Source organism: Triticum urartu, chromosome 2, assembly GCF_003073215.2.
Source record: "Triticum urartu cultivar G1812 chromosome 2, Tu2.1, whole genome shotgun sequence".
NCBI classification, from domain to species: Eukaryota; Viridiplantae; Streptophyta; class Magnoliopsida; order Poales; family Poaceae; genus Triticum; species Triticum urartu.
The window spans coordinates 256311277-256333394 of NC_053023.1; the positions used below are offsets into that span (position 1 = coordinate 256311277).

The 22118-nt window shown below is 41.2% G+C and overlaps 1 protein-coding gene across 3 annotated transcripts; it reads right to left on the reverse strand.

Moving 5' to 3' along the window:
• Positions 1-20372: 20372 nt before the first annotated feature.
• Positions 20373-21905, reverse strand: LOC125541465. Of its 3 annotated transcripts, XR_007297539.1 has the most exons (4): positions 21673-21905; positions 21284-21346; positions 21129-21208; positions 20373-20883 (listed from the first exon to the last, which is right to left on the reverse strand). XR_007297539.1 is itself a non-coding variant. In XM_048704876.1 (3 exons), exons 1-3 carry the CDS (start codon positions 21375-21377, stop codon positions 20686-20688), a joined length of 372 nt encoding a protein of 123 aa, XP_048560833.1. In that variant the 5' UTR covers positions 21378-21905; the 3' UTR covers positions 20373-20685. The 3 variants fall into 3 exon arrangements, 2 of the variants coding, with proteins under 2 accessions (XP_048560833.1, XP_048560832.1); XM_048704876.1 differs by having other exon boundaries at positions 21284-21905; XM_048704875.1 differs by lacking the exon at positions 20373-20883 and having other exon boundaries at positions 20960-21208; positions 21284-21580.
• Positions 21906-22118: the final 213 nt, after the last annotated feature.

Consider the following 22118-nt stretch of genomic DNA (forward strand, 5'->3'; position numbering starts at 1 on the left):
TCCCTCTTGAACAGGTTCCCTGGTTTAGTTTTCCACAATGCAAGCACACTACAAATGAAGATGAATTTTGACAGCATCAATGATTGAACCAGATATGAATGCAAATTAATTTCAACGTCATAGAATTCAATGCCAGTCCATGAATTGCTGAAGAGTCAGATATTGAGCATTTGTTGACTCTCTGAGAGAATCCACGTAGTAAATTGTATTCTTGTTTGGAACAATGTATACCAATATCCAATGATTGCTACATATTAAGAAAGCCATGAACTTACGAATTATGTCGAAATCTGAAAGACAATCAGTGTATGAGTGGTTTTTTAGACTTACCGTTCATGATATGGCTAGAGAAATGATTCTGCATGGGAAGTGTTTTCGAAGATACGGACGACCGTTTTAATGGCCCAATCTCTTAGGTCCTTACCATCTAATGTTGTGCCATTTGCTAATGCAGGATCTATGAAATACACACTCTCCCATTTTCTTCTCTGCGCGTTCAATCCCCTGAGAGGAATAAAATGCAGTTAGCAGTTAATCATTTACAACCTTGTATGGAGAAATTGATCAGAGTTTGTTAAGTACTTACAAAATCAAACATCAAATAAGAGTGGTATCGAGCTCATTGAAGTTGAAGAAGAGATGTAAGTCCTCGAAACTCACATTGATGGAACCAACATCGTGTCGGAAAGGATCTCTTTTGTAGAGGACTAGCTGACCATGACGACCTACTGACATTTAATCCATGTAATATTCACGTAACTCACAGCAACTGGAGCTGCACTCATCAAAGTATTCGCCAACAAGAAATGGCTGGCCATGGACGTAATTGCGTGCTTCAAGTATGTCTACTTTCCTTTTAGTAAGCTGCAAATCTATTTCTTCATCATCCATGCCGTTGGAAATAATATTACTCCCCGATTCGAACAACCTGCTGTTAATTTGGTTCCGGGCGATGAGTGCTTTAAGTAAGAGGCAATCGTTCTCTTTCCTCTTCACTCTCCTGCCGTGCTTCCTCGCGGGTGCAGCCTTTTTGGACGCTTCCTTGGTAATTGAAGCATTTCTGGCAGAATGTCTGGTTGGCTGCAAGGTAGACTGCTGAGAAGACGGTGAAGCTTCGACAGGCTGCATAGCAGACGGTTTATCTATGCCGGACCGCTGAGCTAGCAGTGCTACTGTGACGGACTGCTGGGCTGTAGGAGCAGAGGCATCGGACTGTTGACCATGGGTTGAAGCTATGTCAGGTTTCTGCGCAGGTGGTGCCAACTTGTCGGTGTGCTGAGGAGGCCATGCCAACGCGTTGGTTTGCTGAGCAGGAAGTGCTGATGCATTGGTATGCTGATCATGCGGCTGCGGACCGACGGACTAATGCCCAGTCGGTTATGGACCTACAGACTACTTAGCATTTCTTGCAGAACGTCTGGTCGGCCGCAAGGTAGACTGCCGAGCAGACGGTGAAGCTTCGATGGACTGCTGATGCATTGAAGCAGTCCGTTCCACCAGGTTAGTCTGCTGAGCATGTGCTGCAGCTGGGTCTCCCCTTGCTGCTTAAGTGGAGGCATCTGAACTGGTGGTGCGTCTTCAGCAGTTGTAGGCCTTGCCACTAGCTGCACTGGGTGGAGGATGACATGGCATGTACAACACAAAGTTGGGCCGGCTAATCATAGGTTGATGCATCAGCCATCGTATTACGAGTATTATGTTCTTTGGGGAAAGCACGCCAGAGCTGCTATGGCAAGGAGAGCGTCACCGGTTGAGGGGCAACATTGGTTGCCCATGGCGGGGCTTCAGGGATCTCATCGATGAACTCTATTTCTTTTTGTGGCCAGTGGATGTGATGTAACAGTGTTTCTCCCAATGTCCTTTGCTCATCAAAGTCTCCTAGGACATTCTTTAGGGAAAATTCATTGAATCCTGGCTTTACTTTAGTCACGTAGCACTTCACACAGCCCGGCTTCAATGGCACATTGTCCAACAAGAGGCCCTCTTCCAAGAAGGGTGGGCAAACCCATGCTGTTGCACATTTTAATGTACCTTCACAATGTGTAAGCACGCCCTTCAGTCTGTCTTTTGTTCCACATAGATCAGATATTGCATCATCATGAGCAGATGTAGTCTCAGTGTCGCTGGGGTCAGTTGATGCACAACTACTCTTGTGTGGTGTTGTCACGCAATAAGCAGCATCCTCCATGCCCACCTCCCCTCCCATCTGTTGGCTATCTGTCAGTGTTAGAGTCTTCTGCATCATGATTGACTCCTCAATATACTTTCGAACAGCCAGATACATGTCATTCCTCAACCTTCCATACAATTCATTCTACTTCATTTCACTCCTCGCTTTTTTCACGGTGAGCCTCTCTTCTTTGAGAAGTGTAAAAGCCCTCTTGTGCAGGACATTAACACCTATACCCTTGCATGGCCAGGGGGATCTCTTGTTTCCAAAGCATCGGACAGAATGTCACATGGCCCTGAGTTCCTGTAGAACCTTCCAAGGATCTTGGAAGCCTTTAACATCACTTGATACAGATCTTCGTCACGTGAGTTTTCAAAGTAATAGGTTTCCTCATCATGCCTCCTTGCACGTGCCCGCAAGTAGTCTCTGGCACGTTCGCCCCTGATTTCACTGAAGGCCAGTTTCCCACCCGCCGCTACTGCTTCTTTGTCCTCCTGGTCCCATATCGGTTTCATGCCGTAGTATGCTAGAACACCCATATGGTGGGGCTGTGTGTTCTTCTTCTGAAGTTTCGATTGCTTGGCACTCTTCTCAGCAAACACTTTAGTTGCCCTGACCCTTTTGAATTCTGCCTAGTCTGCCTTTGTAATTTGGGGGTATGCGGGGATTGGGTCCTTGTCGTCACTCAAGTACTTCTTGTACAACACGTCCTTCCAGTTTCTCCAAGCATCCCTAGCCTTCTTCGGTGCAGCGTGTTCCACCTGCATTCTCCACTGCTATGGAACGTTAAAGTGATCCATGATCTCCCAGACTATCCTTTGTCGTGTTTCTGTGTCAGCCTTTCGAAACCCCGATAGATTAATGTTGAGCCTTGCCCTGCCAACAAATCCACACATACTCCTGAACCTCGTGCGTGCTTTATCTAGTTTAGTTGGAAACCAAGACTTTAAATCGATCTCAGTTACTTCATATACACCTTTAGGTTGTTGTGTGGGCTTCCTTGGAGCGTTCCTCCCTGTCCTGACTGGAAGGGTAATTGCTACAGCTCTATCCTGTTCAAGATTACTTGATCCCTCGCCATCTATTGAATTCCTAGGGTTGTCGAAATCAAATGAAGATACATTGCCTGAAGCATGACTATTATCGCTGCTATTCGGCATCTACAAAGAACATATGCGAAACTTAGGAAGGGAGCATAAGCATAAAACTAAGAACTTGGTATCAAGTTGTCTAAACATGTCATGCAATAATTTAGAAAATGTATGGCTTATTTGTGAAGTTTGTGTGACTCGGGCGCCCGTGATCTGTAAATCGGCAGTAACTTATCGGAACAAATATAGCTTATATGTATTAGTTATGAAGGTAGATAATGAACATATATACGCTCTCTGTTATTTTATATCCAATTTAGGAACATACGGGACGAAATAGGAAGAGGGATTGCGAGGAAATATGCCTCACCGTGATGGAGAGCAGTAACTAATAGTTTTCTTAATGCAAACCAGGCCGGAGCACAGGAGAGGCAAGGGTTACTGGATTGATATGCTCGAGGGTGGCTGGCGAGCAAATGAAGATGGCGAGGTGCGGGCAGCCGCGTGTTGGGAACGGTAGTGGAGGTAGGCTGGACGCCGAAGAGCGGGCACATGGCAGGGGTGAGCACGCCGGCACCGGAGAGGGTTCTGCTGTGGATCTGGGGGGAGCTAGCGATGGAGATTGGGTGGAGTAGTTGAGTGAAACGCGGGCGGGCGGTGGTGGGTTTTGGCGGCCTAGGTGAAAAGGGTGAAAAATATCCCTGGTCAGCACGCGGAAAGACCTATGCAAATGGTTGCCTATAAGCGCTCGTGTGCACAAAGAGAATAATTTCATTTTAAATGAAGACGTACTAATTTTAAAAAGAAGACGTGAGTTCATCATTTCGCCTCTAAATTTTTCCCACGTTAAGCAATTACCATTATACCACGGGTTTCATTTGCTGGCACATTTCAGGTCTCGTGTGTTATATTTAAGACATTTTCTAGCATTTACCGTGCATTTTGGCATATAAATCAAATCCTAGCCGGACTGCATTTCCTTTCGAAAGGGATGAGGATTGCAGTTCGATCTGGGAGCATCCAACGGTGTAGATATACGATCCGTGGGGTTTGGGTTCTGGCCAATTAGATCGCGCATGCAGCAAGGTGGGCATCGGCCACGGTTTGGTAGGCACACGGCTTTCGTGAGTGAACCGTGTGCTATTTGAAAACATTTACATGAACTAACCGCATATTTTCATTTGAATGAAAACAAGAGTTCATCGTTTCGCCTCCAAATTGTTTTCCACGGTAAGAAATCACCATTGTGTCACTGTGGTTCGATTTTCTCATGCTTTTGACGTATTGTTTGCTATATATTTGAGTCGTTTGCTATAGTCGCAACGACACGTGGGTGCTAGCTAGCAAGATCATTTGTGTGTCACTTTGGAAGTTTTCATTCATCGTTCGAGAAACGGGAAAAAAGTTCAAACAGTTTTGCCGCATGGTACGGCCAAATGCGTAAGCCTTGTTGGTATTGTAATTACAGAAAATGCATATAGAGTCCGGAAATAACGAAAATCAGTGTGTCACCGTGGCGCGTTCTCAGGATCACGTGGAAATTTTTTGGTAAAGATGGCACAAGTTTTGATGCTCATAGTTTCCAAATCGGAGCATCTCACAAGAAGGATAATAGTTTTCAAAAGGAGGTGCGGCCATTGGCGTAGGCCTAGTTGGTATTTTAATTACAGGAAATTCAGATGGAATCAGGACATCATAAAAATCGATGTCTTCCTGCGGCATGCTCTCACGACCCCGTGGAAAAAATTGGTAAAGTTTGGCACAAGTTTTGATGATCGCTCCTTCCAAATCAGAGCATCTCACATGAATGATCATTGTTTCCAAAAGGAGACGTGTCCATTCAAACTCGTGGCCGGTTACTTCATCGTTTGGACTCATAAAAATTTCCACGATATGCAATCACCATTATACCACGGGTTTGATTTTCTGGCACATATCAGGCATTGTTAGCTATATTTACGACATTTTTTAAGTTTAACGTGCATTTTGTGCATAAAAATAAAATTACAACCTGAACTGTTTGTGCTGTCGAAAGGGATGAGGATCGTCGTTCGATTTGGGAGCATCCAATAGTGCAGACGTATGATCTGTGGGGTTTGGGTTCTGGCCAATCAGAAAGCACGACAGATCGCACGTGGGGTTTGGTCGACACACGGCTTTCATGAACGAACCGTGTGCTATTCACAAACCAGATTGCATATTTTTGTTCACACATACTGTAGTGAGATCAATTGAGTCTACTACCTCTATGATATAATAATAATAATAATAATAATAATAATAATAATAAAATAGTTCATATTCATTGTCTGGCTGACAGCATATCAAGGTCAACATATTAACGGTTCTTACATCAACAGAAAACCAGGGATAACTCACAAATTCAGTACACACGACAGTTCTAAATTGAATGAATTAAGTTGCATGTTAGGTATAAAGACTAGTCTGACGGCTTAATTCCCATGTACATGGGGGAACTGGGATCATTACGTTGACCCCGAATGAACTTGGGTTTTCTGATGATTTTGCGCTTCTCTGTTACATGGGTGCGTGATCCCTTAGTTGGCAACTCAGCAAATTCATCATACTCGTCCTCATCAACAACATCCTCGACACCAAGTACCCTCCTCTTCCCATGCATCACTAAATGGCAGTTCTTACACAAGGGGTCTTCCGCAATGAAAATCTGGGTAGCATCGCTGGCAAGAATGAATGGGTCCGCATGATATGACATCATTGTCCTGTTAACGTAGGTCTTCCTGTAATCATCAACCTTTACATGACCAAGAGGGATCCATGTGCACCTGAATAATGCCACCTTAACTTTCACATAGTCAAGCTCCCAAATCTCTCTGATGGTTCCATAGTATACCCTTTTATCAGCTTCATCTACAATCATGCATTCTATTCGAACAGAGCCATTCTGATATGAGGTCTTCTCTTCACGTTCCTCAGTGTAGAACGTGTATCCATTTTATGTCATATACTTGGTATGTCAACACCGTAGGTGATGGCTTTTGTGCCAACCACGTAGTAATGTCATCGATGAATCCTTGTGGCAAACGATTCTTCAGCCATTCGGCGTTGTTCTTAGTGTGATCCTTCATCTCCACGTCTGATGAAGGCACCATTGGTAAGAAGCTTTGGCGCATCTCCGCCATGTGTTCTTCGGCATAAGCGCTGAGAACTAGGCTATTAAGCAGTACCATCAAATGGGCTTTCTCAACCAATTCTCCGGGTGCAGCCATTTGCGTGCCAGAAAGGGCCGGCTTACCTTTTAGCCTTACCATGTGGCGAGAGAGGGGCAAACCTATAGGTTTTTGTTTCATGTATTCGGTGCAAAACTGTAGGATCGAGAAGAGGTTTCTAGAGCGGGGGTGTGATTAGACCCTTAACAAGGAAAAGTAGCAGTTTTTAATTTCTTTAAGTTAAGGTGGGGTTTTAGCACAAGGTTAAACATTCACAATACATTTCAAGCAAGCATGGCAAGAGTATATGAGCAGCGGAAAGTAAAGCATGCAACTTGCAAGAAAGTAAAGGGATGGGATTGGAGTGTGCAAACACAATTGGAGAGACAGAGATTTTTGGCGTAGTTCCGATAGGTGGTGCTATCGTACATCCACGTTGATGAAGACTTCAACCCACGAAGGGTAATGGTTGCGCGAGTCGACGGAGGGCTCCACCCACGAAGGGTCCAAGAAGAAGCAACCTTGTCTATCCCACCATGGACAGCACCCACGAAGGAGTTGCCTCACTTGGGTAGATCTTCACGAAGTAGGCGATCTTCTTGCCTGTAAAAACTCCTTGGTTCAACTCCAAAATCTTGTCGGAGGCTCCCAACTGACACCTAACCAATCTAGGAGACACCACTATCCAAATGGTAATAGATGGTGTGTTGATGATGAACTCCTTGCTCTTGTGCTTCAAATGATAGTATCTCCAACACTCATCTCTCACTCACAGATTTGGATTTGGTAAAGATGATTTGAGTGGAAAGCAACTTGGGGAAGGCTAGAGATCAAGATTCTTATGGTTGGATTGGAATATCTTGGTCTCAACACATGAGTAGGTGGTTCTCTCTAATAAAATGAATGGTAGAAGTGTAGGCACATTCTGATGGATCTCTCCATGAATGAAGAGCGAGTGGAGGGGTATAAATAGCCTCCACACAAAATCTAACCGTTACACATAGTTTACCAAACTCGGTGGGACCGAATCATGAAACTCGGTCAGACCGATTTAGTTCAAAATGTGAACGTTAGGATTTTCGGTGGGACCGATATGATCAACTCGGTGGGACCGATGTTCTAGGGGTAGGGTAAAACCTCAACTCGGTTTGACCGATTACACAAACTCGGTGGGACTGATTTTGGTAATAAGCAAAACAGAGAGTTCGTCAAGAAACTCGGTAGGACCGATTGCATATCTCGGTGAGACCGAAATTATTGCAACAGGTAACAGAGAGTTTGCAAGCCCATCTTGGTGAGACCGAGATCCCATCGGTGAGACCAAATTGATTAGGGTTTCTTGCAATGGCTATGTCAAATGAAGTCAGTGGCACCGGATAGATCAAATCGGTGGGGCCGAGTTTGACTTTTGGTTTTGGACATATGTGGAACTGAGAAAGTGGTTGAGGGCTTTGGAGCATATCACTAAGCACTTTGAGCAAGCAAGCCATTAAGCAACACCTCATCCCCTTTTAATAGTATTGGCTTTTCCTATGGACTCAATGTGATCTTGTATCACTAAAATGTAAATGTGGAGTCTTGAGCTTTTGAGCTTTTTGCCAATCTTCTGTCCTTGGCATTTCGAAGGGGTTCCACATCCTCTTGTCCAAGCCACTCCACTGTTGAACTTATCTGAAATATACTAGATAGAAGTATTAGTCCAACAAGAGATATGTTGACATTTATTACCAAAATCACCTAGGGAGCACTTGCACTTTCAATCCGCCCCTTTTTGGTAATTGATGACAACATACATCAAAGCTTTAGATAAAGATATAAAGATTAGCAAGTAATGCTTTAGAAAAACATTTAAGATGCATAGGATCCCCTTACACGTATGCATCCATGTAACTATGGTATATGAGAGCATGTGAATGCGTCAGCATGACAGGGCAAGCAATGAGTTACATGTATCTTGGCTATATGCATCAAAGCAAATGGTGTAGATACTGGAAATATACCTTCATGTTCATGAGTCCTTCTTACAAACAATATGTACATTAGCAAGAGATCATCATGCACATGAGTGTGATGCATATACTTACCTTGTGGTCTTGAGCTAGCTTTGAAAGAGATGAACCTGAGTAAACAAGGTTAGATAACACAGAAACATCTACTGAATAGAGCAAGAGCAGCAAACCACAAAAGTACCAAGATTGGGATGACATGTAGGGAGTGAGTATTGGGTACTCCTATTGAATATAGACATGTCAGCAAAGGTAAAGATATGCAATGAATTCAAGATTTCCTTCCCTTAGATGTAATTCTCCCCCCTGCATCTTATATTGGATAATGGGAGAATATAGGGAAAGAAAATCAGGGCGGAACAAATCAAAGCACAAAAAATATAACACAAACTAACATGTCTTTCCCCTATTAAAGACATGTGACTTCTCTCCTCTTGAATACCAAGTATCTGGGGCTCTTTGATGTGATTGAGCACTCGCCCCCTTTGAAATATTCTCCCCCTTTTGAAGTGATTAAGCTTTGATGTGATCTCTCTCCCCCTTTGACGTCAATTCCCAAGAAGGTTGTTCTGGAGTTTGAGTCGTATAGGTTTGGTCCTTGAGTCACATAACAAAGCAGCATGTAGAATATGATGCAGGTAGAGGACAAGAATCATTGAGCGAAGCTGGAACAAATATGCAGGTTGCAGATGACAAAGTGTCTTCTCAACATTGAAATCGGTAGCATTGAGTTGTTTTCTTCGGTTGCACTGAGATGGTTTGGTTAGACCGAAAGAGACAAGCAGGTGTGTCCGAGTTTAACACCGAGAGAACATTTGTCATCTCAGCTCACTAGGCAAATAAGATCTCACAAAGATTTGCAAGGAATTAACTGAAAGATTTGCAGTGAATTGGATGCAAGGAATGCAAAAAATAACAGAGAAAAATAAAGAAATCTAGATGAAGTTTTTTTATTAAGAAGGGGAACAAATATGCAAGATACAAATGCAAGAACTGAGAGAAACATTAGAGAACTTCATCTAGAATTGGTCGGCGACAAAGTCACCTATGTTAGAGTATATTAACTGAGGAGTCAAGTGAGATCACTTGATCGTAGGTCATACTCATTGTTTAAGTTCAAAATGGGGTTGCCATTTTTCATCTAAGTATTTTGATGTATTCACATCTTGTTGAGCTGCTTTGACCCATGACTTGGGGTAAAGCTTCTCTAAGATGGAATAACATACCTTGGGTGGTGGTGTTGATCTTGATCATGTAGTTGAACTTGTGTGGGATGCTCAAGGTTGATGTAGCTCATCAAGAGTTGGGAGCACCACTTGTAGTTTTGAGTACATTTACCTACATGGGTTAGTCTTGCAAGGAAGGGCACTTGTGTATCAAAAATGACAATGATGAGATATGATACCAAATGAAATTTGATATAAAGAAATTGTTAAAGGATATGTTGAAGGGATTCATGCTTCCTCGACTTCAACCACCATGTTGTAGAGTCTTTGTGATGTAGAGGTTGCTCAAGATGTGAGTGTTTTGCAATCTCATAGATTTAGGTTCATACCTACAAGCGTTAGATAGCATGCAAGGGTGCAAATATATCCAATACATATGATCATCATAAGAGAAACATCAAGGATTAGTCAAAGGCACATGCCATGCATGTATCCAAATGGAGTTTCTACTCAAAGTTTGAGGCATCAATGATGTTCAATTCACCTCTCAAATGGAAAAATACTTCCTCATCAAGCGGTTTAGTGAATATATCCGCCAATTTCTTATCAGTACGAACATGCTTAAGATCAATGTCCTATTCAGCAACATGATCTCAAATGAAATGATGACGAACTTCAATACACTACTAGGGAAAAGCCTAGTAGTAGCGTGGGTTTAATGCCTATTAGTAGCGCGGGGAACCGTGTGATAACCCACAAGTATAGGGGATCGCACCAGTTTTTGAGGGTAAAGTATTCAACCCAAATTTATTGATTCGACACAAGGGGAGCCAAAGAATATTCTCAAGTATTAGGAGCTGGGTTGTCAATTCAACCACACCAGGAAACTTAATATCTGCAGCAAAGTATTTAGTAGCAAAGTAATATGATAGTAGTGGTAACGGTAGCAAAAGGAAACGGTAGCAAAAGGAAATGGTAGCAAAAGTAATGTTTTTGGTATTTTGTAGTGATGATAGCAACAACAACGGAAAAGTAAATAAGCAAAGAACAATATATGGAAAGCTCATAGGCAATGGATTAGTGATGGAGAATTATGCCGGATGCGGTTCATCATGTAACAGTCATAACCTAGGGTGACACAGAACTAGCTCCAATTCATCAATGTAATGTAGGCATGTATTCCGAATATAGTCATACGTGCTTATGGAAAAGAACTTGCATGACATCTTTTGTCCTACCCTCCCATGGCAGCGGGGTCCTAGCGGAAACTAAGGGATATTAAGGCCTCCTTTTAATAGAGTACCGGACCAAAGCATTAACACATACTGAGTACATGAACTCCTCAAACTACGGTCATCACTGGTAAGTATCCCGATTATTGTCACTTCGGGGTTAACGGATCATAACACATAGTAGGTGACTATAGACTTGCAAGATAGGATCAAGAACTCTCATATATTGATGAAAACATAATAGGTTCAGATCTGAAATCATGGCACTCAGGCCCTAGTGACAAGCATTAAGCATAGCAAAGTCATAGCAACATCAATCTCAGAACATAGTGGATACTAGGGATCAAACCCTACCAAAACTAACTTGATTACATGATAAATCTCATCCAACCCATCACCGTCCAGCAAGCCTATGATGGAATTACTCACGCACGGCGGTGAGCATCATGAAATTGATGGTGGAGGATGGTTGATGATGACGATGGTGACGGACTCCCCTCTCCGGAGCCCCGAACGGACTCCAGATTAGCATCCCGAGAGGTTTTAGGGCTTGGCGGCGGCTCCGTATCGTAAAACGCGATGAATCCTTCTTCTCTATTTTTTTCTCCCCGAAAGAAAATATATAGAGTTGGAGTCGAGGTCGGAGGAGCTCCAGGGGGCCCACGAGGTAGGCGGCGTGCCCCCACCCTCGTGGCTAGGGTGTGGGCCCCCTGGTCTTCCTATTTTACAAGGATTTTTTATTATTTCCGAAAAGATGTTCCGTGGAGTTTCAGGTCATTCCGAGAACTTTTGTTTCTACACATAAATAACACCATGGTAATTCTACTGAAAACAGCGTCAGTCCAGGTTAGTTCCATTCAAATCATGCAAGTTAGAGTCCAAAACAAGGGCAAAAGTGTTTGGAAAAGTAGATACGATGGAGATGTATCAACTCCCCCAAGCTTAAACCTTTGCTTGTCCTCAAGCAATTCAGTTGACAAACTGAAAGTGATAAAGAAAAACTTTTACAAAGTCTATTTGCTCTTGTTGTTGTAAATATGTAAAGCCAACATTCAAGTTTTCAGCAAAGATTATGAACTAACCATATTCACAATAACGCATAGGTCTCATGTTTACTCATATCAATGGCATAATCAACTAGTGAGCAATAATAATAAATCTCGGATGACAACACTTTCTCAAAACAATCATAATATGATATAACAAGATGGTATCTCGCTAGCCTTTTCTGAGACCGCAAAGCATAAATGCACAGCACCTATAAAGATCAAGGACTGACTAGACATTGTAATTCATGGTAAAAGAGATCCAGTCAAGTCATAATCAATGTAAACTCACAGTAATGAATGAAAATGACGGCGGTGCTCTCCAACTGGTACTTTTTAATAATAGGATGATGACTCAACATAAAAGTAAATAGATAGGCCCTTCGCAGAGGGCAGCAGGGATTTGTGGAGGTGCTAGACCTCGGTTTTGAAATAGGGGCGAATAATATTTTGAGCGGTATACTTTCATTGTCAACATAACAACCAAGAGATGGCGATATCTTCCATGCTACACACATTATAGGCGGTTCCCAAACAGAATGGTAAAGTTTATACTCCCCCTCCACCAACAAGCATCAATCCATGGCTTGCTCGAAACAACGAGTGCCTCCAACTAACAAGAGTCACAGGGGAGTTTTGTTTGCAATTATTTTGATTTAGTTTGCATAAAGCATGGGACTGGGCATCCTGGTGACCAGCCATTTTCTCGTGAGTGTGGAGCGGAGTCCACTCCTCTTGAGAATAACCCGCCTAACATGGAAGATACGGACAACCCTAGTTGATACATGAGCTATTCGAGCATACAAAACAGGATATTTATTTGAAGGTTTAGAGTTTGGCACATACAAATTTACTTGGAACGGCAGGTAGCTACCGTATATAGGTAGGTATGGTGGACTCATATGGAACAACTTTGGGATTTATGGAGTTGGATGCACAAGCAGTATTCGTGCAGGTGAAGGCTAGCAAAAGAATGGAAAGCGACCAACTAGAGAGCGACAACAGTCATGAACATGCATTAAAATTAATCAACACCGAATGCAAACATGAGTAGGATATAATCCACCATGAACATAAATATCGTGAAGGCTATGTTAATTTTGTTTCAACTACATGCGTGAACATGTGCCAAGTCAAGTCACTTAAGTCATTCAAAGGAGGATACCACCCTATCATACCACATCGCAACCATTTTAATAGCATGTTGGCACGCAAGGTAAACCATTATAAGCTCCTAGCTAATCAAGCATGGCACAAGAAACTATGATCTCTAGTTGTCATTGCAAACATGTTTATTCATAATAGGCTGAATCAGGAACGATGAACTAATCATATTTACAAAAACAAGAGAGGACGAGTTCATACCAGCTTCTCCCATCTCAATCAGTTCATCATATAATCATCATTATTGCCTTTTCACTTGCACGACCGAATGATGTCGATAATAATAATAGTGCACGTGCATTGGACTAAGTTGGAATCTGCAAGCATTCAATAAACAGGAGAATACAAGGCAATATGGGCTCTTTTGTCAGATCAACAACAATGCATATAAGAGCCGCTTCAACAATTTAATTATGGCCTTCTCCTATCGACCCCCAAAGAAAAGAAAACAAATAAAACTATTTACACGGGAAAGATCCCAACAAGCAAAAGAAGAATAAGAAATCTTTTTGGGTTTTATTTTTAATTACTACTACAAGCATGGAAAGTAAACTAGTTAAAAGCTACAACTAATTTTTTTGGTTTTTCTTAAGGTTTATTAAACACACAAGAAGAAAGAATAAAAAGGGAAATAAACTAGCATGGAAGATACAATGAAAAAGTATGAGCATCGACATCTGGCAATGAGTGTGTGAACATGAATATAATGTCGGTGGGAAATACGTACTCCCCCAAGCTTAGGATTTTGGCCTAAGTTGGTCTATGGCCCCGACTGGCCTGGCGGATATCCACAGTAATAGTCGGGGTCGTACTGAGATGCAGTGGCTATCGCCTCCTGAGCTGCAGCGTGGCGACGAGCGGCCTCCGCCCTCCTCTCGTACTCATCTGCCTCCTCTCTGGTAATAACATATCTTCCTTTTGCCTGATAATCAAAGAAGGTAGGAGCAGGGAGAGTAATACGGACAGCACGGCGTCTGTCAAAGATTAAGCGATACTGGAGAGGTGATTCATTCCTCTCGACAACTGGTGGTGAACCATAGCCTCATAATCCAAATAAGCAGGAGGCAACTCAATATCATCTTCACGTATGGCTATACCAAGAAAATTAGCTATGCGGGTTGCATAAATTCCACCAAAGAAATCTCCATTAAATCTGTTAAGATGCAACCTACATGCAACAATGGCTCCCAAATTATAAGATTTATCTCCTAACACAGCACTCCTAAGAATACTGAGGTCAGGGACACACATGTGACATGCCTCATCTTTACCATTAATGCATCTACCTATGAAGAGAGAAAAATAATGTATAGCAGGAAAGTGAATGCTCCCTATGGTAGCTTGTGTTATATCTCTAGATTCCCCCACAGTTATACTAGCAAGAAAATATCTAAATTCAGATTTGCGAGGTTCCCTGACACTACCCCATTGTGGAAGTTTGCAAGCAGTGGAAAAATCCTCTAAGTCCATAGTGTAAGAATTTTCATAAAGATCAAACAGGACAGTTGGAGAATTACCTGAAGATGAAAATTCAAATCTCCTAACAAAGGAACTAGTGAGATAGTGATACTGGCGGCACTTTTCTTCCTCGAAGCTCACAAGATCAGCGTTACGCAAATATGCGTTAAATTCTTCCTTAATTCCCGCTTGATCCATAAAGTTTTCCGAAGGCCATTCACAAGGAAGCACTGGAGCATCTCTTGGTGGTTCTTCATCAGCATCACGCATTGCAAGCCTGGGTCCTTGCTTCCTTGAAGAACCACCTTGGTACATTTTCCTAAGCATATTTCTTCCTCTGAAAAATTTCTCAAATTTTTAGTAACTTCAAAATAAAAGTAAACCAAACTCAACAAAATTGATAGCAACAACTCCTACAAGTGCATAGAGCCTATATCATGCATTAGAACTACTTTTGACCATATAAATTTGACATGCAAGCTCAAGAACAGGGTCACCTAGGCAGCACAAATTTGCAATGAATTAAGCAATAGAACAAAAACTAATTGGACCAATGGAGGAGTCACATACCAAGGAACAATCTCCCCAAGTAGTTTTGCGAGAGGTGCTTTTAGCAAGGAGATCGAAAATCGCAACAAAATGAGCTAGAACTCGTGCTTGAGCTGGATATTCGTGTTTGTGGGAGGAAGAAGAAGTGTGTGGGTGCAGGAATAAGTGGAGAAGGGCCACCATGGGCCCACGAGGCAGGGTGGCGCACCCAGGGGGTAGGGTGCGCCCTCCACCCTCGTGGCCAGGTGGATGCCCCTCGTGTTGTGTTCTCAGTGCCAAATATTATCAAATATTCCAGAAAAAATCATATTTAAATTTCAGGGCATTTGGAGAAGTTTTATTTTCGAGGTATTTTTATATTGCACGGATAATTCAGATAACAGAAGGAAAATACTTATTTTTATTTTATTTAATATAAATAACAGAAAGTAGAAAGAGGGTACACAAGGTTGTGCCTTCTAGTTTCTTCCACCTCATGCTCATCAAAAGGAATCCACTAACAAGGTTGATCAAGTCTTGTTAACGAACTCATTCTGAATAACATGAAACCGGAGAAATTTCAAATAACACTACGTTACCTCAACGGGGATATGTACATCCCCAATAATAAGAATATCATATTTCTTCTTGACAGTAGGAGGAGGAAATTCAAAACCTCCAAATATAATCAATGGGTTTTTTCCAATAGAGTTGAACTATGAACTTGAGGTTGTTTCCTCGGAAAGTGTACCGTATGCTCATTACCATTAACATGAAAAGTGACATTGCCTTTAGTGCAATCAATAACAGCCCCTGCAATATTCAAAAAGGTTCTTCCAAGAATAATAGACATACTATCGTCCTCAGGAATATCAAGAATAACAAAGTTCGTTAAAATAGTAATGTTTGCAACTACAACAGGCACATCCTCACAAATACCGACAGGTATAGCAGTTGATTTATCAGCCATTTGCAAAGATATTTCAGTAGGTGTCAACTTATTCAAATCAAGTCTACGATATAAAGAGAGAGGCATAACACTAACACCGGCTCCAAGATCACATAAAGCAGTTTTAACATAGTTTCTTTTAATGGAGCACGGTATAGTTGGTACTCCTGGATCTCCAAGTTTCTTTGGTATTCCACCCTTAAAAGTATAATTCGCAAGCATGGTGGAAATTTCAGCTTCCGGTATCTTTCTCTTATTTGTAACAATTTCTTTCATATACTTAGCATAAGGATTCATTTTAAGCATATCAGTTAATCGCATATGCAAAAAGATAGGTCTAATCATTTCAGCAAAGCGCTCAAAATCCTCATCATCCTTTTTCTTGGATGGTTTGGGAGGAAAACGCATGGGTTTCTGAACCCATGGTTCTCTTTCTTTACCATGTTTCCTAGCAACAAAGTCTTTCTTATCATAACGTTGATTCTTTGATTATGGGTTATCAAGATCAACAGCAGGTTCAGTTTCTATATCATTATCATTACTAGGTTGAGCATCATCATGAACATTATCATTAACATTATCACTAGTTTCAGGTCCATTACCAGATTGTGTTTCAGCATCAGAAATAGAAATATCATTTGGATTCTCAGGTGGTTGAGCAATAGGTTCACTAGAAGCATGCAAAGTCCTATCATTTTTCTTTTTCTTCCTTTTAGAAGGACTAGGTGCATCTATATTATTTCTCTGAGAAACTTGCTCAATTCTCTTAGGGTGGCCTTCAGGATACAAAGGTTCCTGAGTCATTCTACCAGTTCTAGTAGCCACTCTAACAGCATAATCATTATTCTTACTATTCAATTCATTGAGCAAATCATTTTGAGCTTTAAGTACTTGTTCTACTTGAGTGGTAACCATAGAAGCATGTTTACTAATAAGTTTAAGTTCACCTTTAACATTATCCATATAATCAACCAAGTGTTCAAGCATATTTGAATTGTATTTCAATTTTCTACCAAAATAAGGATTGAAGTCTTCTTGTTTAACCATAAATTTATCGAACTCATCTAAGCATGGGCTAGCAAACTTAGTAAATGGGATTTCATCTTTATCATATCTATAGAGAGAATTTACCTTTGCTACCCGTGTCGGGTTATCAAGACCATGTACTTCTTCAATAGGTAATGGATTAAGATCATATATTTCTTCAACTGGTGGTAAATTAAGACCGTGTATTTCTCCAATAGGAGGTAAATTCTTAACATCTTCAGCTTTAATACCTTTTTCTTTCATAGATTTCTTTGCCTCTTGCATATCTCCAGGACTGAGAAGTAGAACACCTCTCTTCTTTGGAGTTGGTTTAGGAATAGGCTCAGGAAGTGCCCAATTATTTTCATTTGTCAACATATTATTCTATAGAATTTCAGCTTCATCCGGTGTTCTTTCCTTGAAAACAGAACCAGCACAACTATCCAAGTAATCTCTGGAAGCTTCGGTTAGTCCATTATAAAAGATACCAAGTATTCCATTTTTCTTAAGAGGATGATCAGGCAAAGCATTAAGTAACTTGAGAAGCCTCCCCCAAGCTTGTGGGAGACTCTCTTCTTCAATTTGCACAAAATTATATATATATCCCTTAAGGCAGCTTGTTTCTTATGAGAAGGGAAATATTTAGCAAAGAAGTAATAAATCATATCCTGGGGACTACACACATAACTAGGATCAAGAGAATTAAACCATATCTTAGCATAACCCTTTCATGAGAACAGAAATATTTGAAGGATATAAAAGTAGCGAGTTCTCTCATCATTAGTGAACAGGGTGGCTATATCATTTAATTTAGTAAGATGTGCCACAATAGTTTCAGATTCATAGCCATGAAAAGGATCAGATTCAACCAAAGTAATTATATCAGGATCAACCGAGAATTCATAATCCTTCTCGGTAACACAGATAGGTGAAGTAGCAAAAGCAGGGTCCGGTTTCATTCTAGCATTAAGAGATTGTTGCTTCCATTTAGCTAATAACCTCTTGAGTTTGTATCTATCTTTGCAAGCTAAAATAGCTAGAGCAGCTTCTTTTTCAAAAACATAACCCTCAGGAATAACAAGTGATTCATAATTATTAGGGGAAGAGTCTTCATCATCACTTTCATCAATATTATCAGATTCAATATTTTCACTCTCTCTAACCCTAGCAAGTTGTTCACCAAGAAATTCACTAAGTGGCACAGTAGTATCAAGCATGGAAGTAGTTTCATCATAAGTATCATGCAAAGCAGAAGTGCCATCATCAATAACATGCGACATATCAGAACGAATAGCAGAAGCAGGTTTAGGTGTCGCAAGCTTACTCAAAACAGAAGGTAAATCAAGTGCAGAGCTAGATGGCAGTTCCTTACCTCCCCTCATAGTTGAGGGATAAATCTTGGTTTTTGGATCTCTCAAGTTCTTCATAATTATAAGCAGATATAAATCCTATGTGACTCAAAGAATAGAGCTATGCTCCCCGGCAACGGTGCCAGAAAATAGTCTTGATAATCCACAAGTATAGGGGATCGCAACAGTTTTTGAGGGTAAAGTATTCAACCCAGATTTATTGATTCGACACAAGGGGAGCCAAATAATATTCTCAAGTATTAGCAGCTGAGTTGTCAATTCAACCACACATGGAAACTTAATATCTGCAGCAAAGTATTTGGTAGCAAAGTAATATGATAGTAGTGGTAACGGTAGCAAATTGTAACGGTAGCAAAAGTAATGTTTTTGGTATTTTGTAGTGATGATAGCAACAACAACGGAAAAGTAAATAAGCGAAGAACAATATATGGAAAGCTTGTAGGCAATGGATCAGTGATGAAGAATTATGCCGGATGTGGTTCATCATGTAACAGTCATAACCTAGGGTGACACAAAACTAGCTCCAATTCATCAATGTAATGTAGGCATGTATTCCAAATATAGTCATACGTGCTTATGGAAAAGAACTTGCATGACATCTTTTGTCCTACCCTCCTGTGGCAGCGGGGTCCTAGCGGAAACTAAGGGATATTAAGGCCTCCTTTTAATAGAGTACCGGACCAAAGCATAAACACATAGTGAATACATGAACTCCTCAAACTACGGTCATCATCGGTAAGTATCCTAATTATTGTCACTTCGGGGTTAATGGATCATAACACATAATAGGTGACTATAGACTTGCAAGATAGGATCAAGAACTCTCATATATTGAAGAAAACATAATAGGTTCAGATCTGAAATCATGGCACTCGGGCCCTAGTGACAAGCATTAAGCATAGCAAAGTCATAGCAACATCAATCTTAGAACATAGTGGATACTAGGGATCAAACCCTAACAAAACTAACTCGATTACATGATAAATCTCATCCAACCCATCACCGTCCAGCAAGCCTACGATGAAATTACTCACGCACAGCGGTGGGCATCATGAAATTGGTGATGGAGGATGGAGGATGGTTGATGATGACGATGGCGACGGATTCCCCTCTCTGGAGCCCCGAACGGACTCCAGATCAGCCCTCCTGAGAGGTTTTAGGGCTTGGCGGCGGCTCCGTATCGTAAAATGCGATGAATCCTTCTTCTCTATTTTTTTCTCCTCGAAAGAAAATATATAGAGTTGGAGTCGAGGTCGGAAGAGCTCCAGGGGGCTCACGAGGTGGGGGCGCGCCCTTGGGGGCAGGCACGCCCCCCACCCTGGTGGCTAGGGTGTGGCCCCCCTGGTCTTCATCTTTTGCAAGGATTTTTTATTATTCCGAAAAGATGTTCTGTGAAGTTTCAGGTCATTCAAGAACTTCTATTTCTGCACATAAATAACACCATGGTAATTCTGCTGAAAACAGCATCAGTCCGGGTTTGTTCCATTCAAATCATGCAAGTTAGAGTCCAAAACAAGGGCAAAAGTGTTTGGAAAAGTAGATACGACGCAGGCGTATCACCGTGGTACTAGTAAGGCGCTACAGCTATTACTTAGCAATAGCGCGTGCGGCACACATGCTACTGCTAAGACATATAGCCGCAGCACGTGTTTACTCCAGTGCTACTGCTAATCTAACTAGTAGTAGCGTGTTTCCTGTCCATCGCTACTAGTATTATTTTTTTTCATTTCTTTAGTTTTAGTGTATTTATACACCGTTATACAAATTTTGGTATAATACCAATTATGAGGTTGTTATATCAATATGTTCATAAAAGTGTGTCAAATGAAGGTGGATTAGGTTCAAGTGGAGGCAACATGTGGTGCATGTCAAAAGTATACTACTAATCCAAACTTGATCTAGTTTGGACTAGTAGTACTTTCAATGTGCACCACATGTTGCCTCCACTTCAATCTAATCCGCCAACACAAGCTATTTAATCATCATCATAGTCAATACCACCAACAGTAGCTATTTAATCATCATAGCCATAGTGTAGCACACATCATCATCTTCAAACTCATTTTAGCTAGCTAATCACCACCAACACTAGTTGCGGTAGCTATCTAATCACAACCAACGCTAGCTAATAATAATCATCATAGTCATTACCATCAACACTAGCTATTTGATCATCATAACTCATTTCTAGCTAGCTAATCACTCATGTTGCTCTCTCTCAGGTAAAATAGCATAAAACATGTGTACCACTCCTGCTTCATCATGTTGGAGCATGCAGATGAACCTGTCTCCTAATCGTGGGCTGCGCTTCTATTTGCTGCCCCTAGTACTTCTCTACGATCGTTCACAATTTTGCTCCAGTATTTCACTATTAAGCATTCCTCGCTTTTAGAAATCCTGAATGCACTAGGATGTCTTGGCCATAAGCTAACCATTCGCATGCGACCTTTAGTCTCGATCCAATGAGGCACAACATTCATCGGGAGTCCCTGTTGAAGAACATCGTATAGTAACATACTTAGCAATGAAGTTTAGCTTAAAACATAATGTATGCAAAAGATGCACTGAGGACAAATAGTGAACATTTTACCATCTTTCCTAAATAGATGTGACCGTAGTTCAATACGAACACTATTGGTCGCATGTTTTGAGTACTAAGATTTTTAAGTCCAGGAAAATAATTTGTCTTGAAAGTATGAAGATCCTCAAGCCATGAAACAAAATGACCTATCACCTCGCAGTTTTGTTCAGCCTCGGGACAGTGGACGGTCATGTCTACCAAGCGCCGGACATGTTTGCTTGAATGGAAATAAGCTGTCAATAGAAATTAGTTGTCAACTATTTTTGAATAAAAAATATCAAAGACATAAATATGGTTGAGAAACTCACACAATAGTATAACTGGAGGTGTCTGCACATTGACCCAGATGTCGATATTACCTTCAATATCGTCTTCCAGACGAATATCAAAGGTGATAAACATATCAGGCTCAAATGCATAAGTCTTACATAGTGCTTGCCAAGTTTTGCATTCAAAATAGGTGTAGGTGTTTGCATTGTATAGTTTTCATGGAAAGTATAACCATGCTCGGTCTTCAAGTAAACTCTCTTTACCTCCATAGTAGTTTTCATAGGACTGAAACCTATCTTATCCAAGACAAAAGCTATTGCATGGCAGGGGATACACTAGTAAAATAGTAAAAAATAAATTATAAGTTGAAGCAAATGAAGCAGATGGCATGCTTAATTACGAAAAAAGACTTGTCATTGTGACTTACTGTATCCTTTTCGAAGTTCTCGTCCAGCTTGATGCTGAAGCGCCTATCATCATCTAGGAAGATTCTGTTGCACATGTCACGCTCGTCTTCGTAGTATTCACAAATACCAAAATCCTTTTCGTCGTCAGACATTTCCAATGTTCATAGTTGAAACATTAATTAAAAATTGATCGAAGGAAACTACCAGGATACTCAACACACAAATCTGGGGTACTCGATATTTCCTACATATTCTGGCACAAGTCATGCCAAAATTCACGGAAAAATCCGGCATGACCTTTGCTAAAATAGGACATATCGAGCGCCTGAAATTTGCCGGAACGGAAATGAATCAACACTCCGGCAAAACATAGGCGACTCGGAGGTGTAACCTGCAAACTTGACTGGCCACTTGGGCAAGCACATATCCTATTTGAGCAACACAAGATATACATTTCAAAATATCT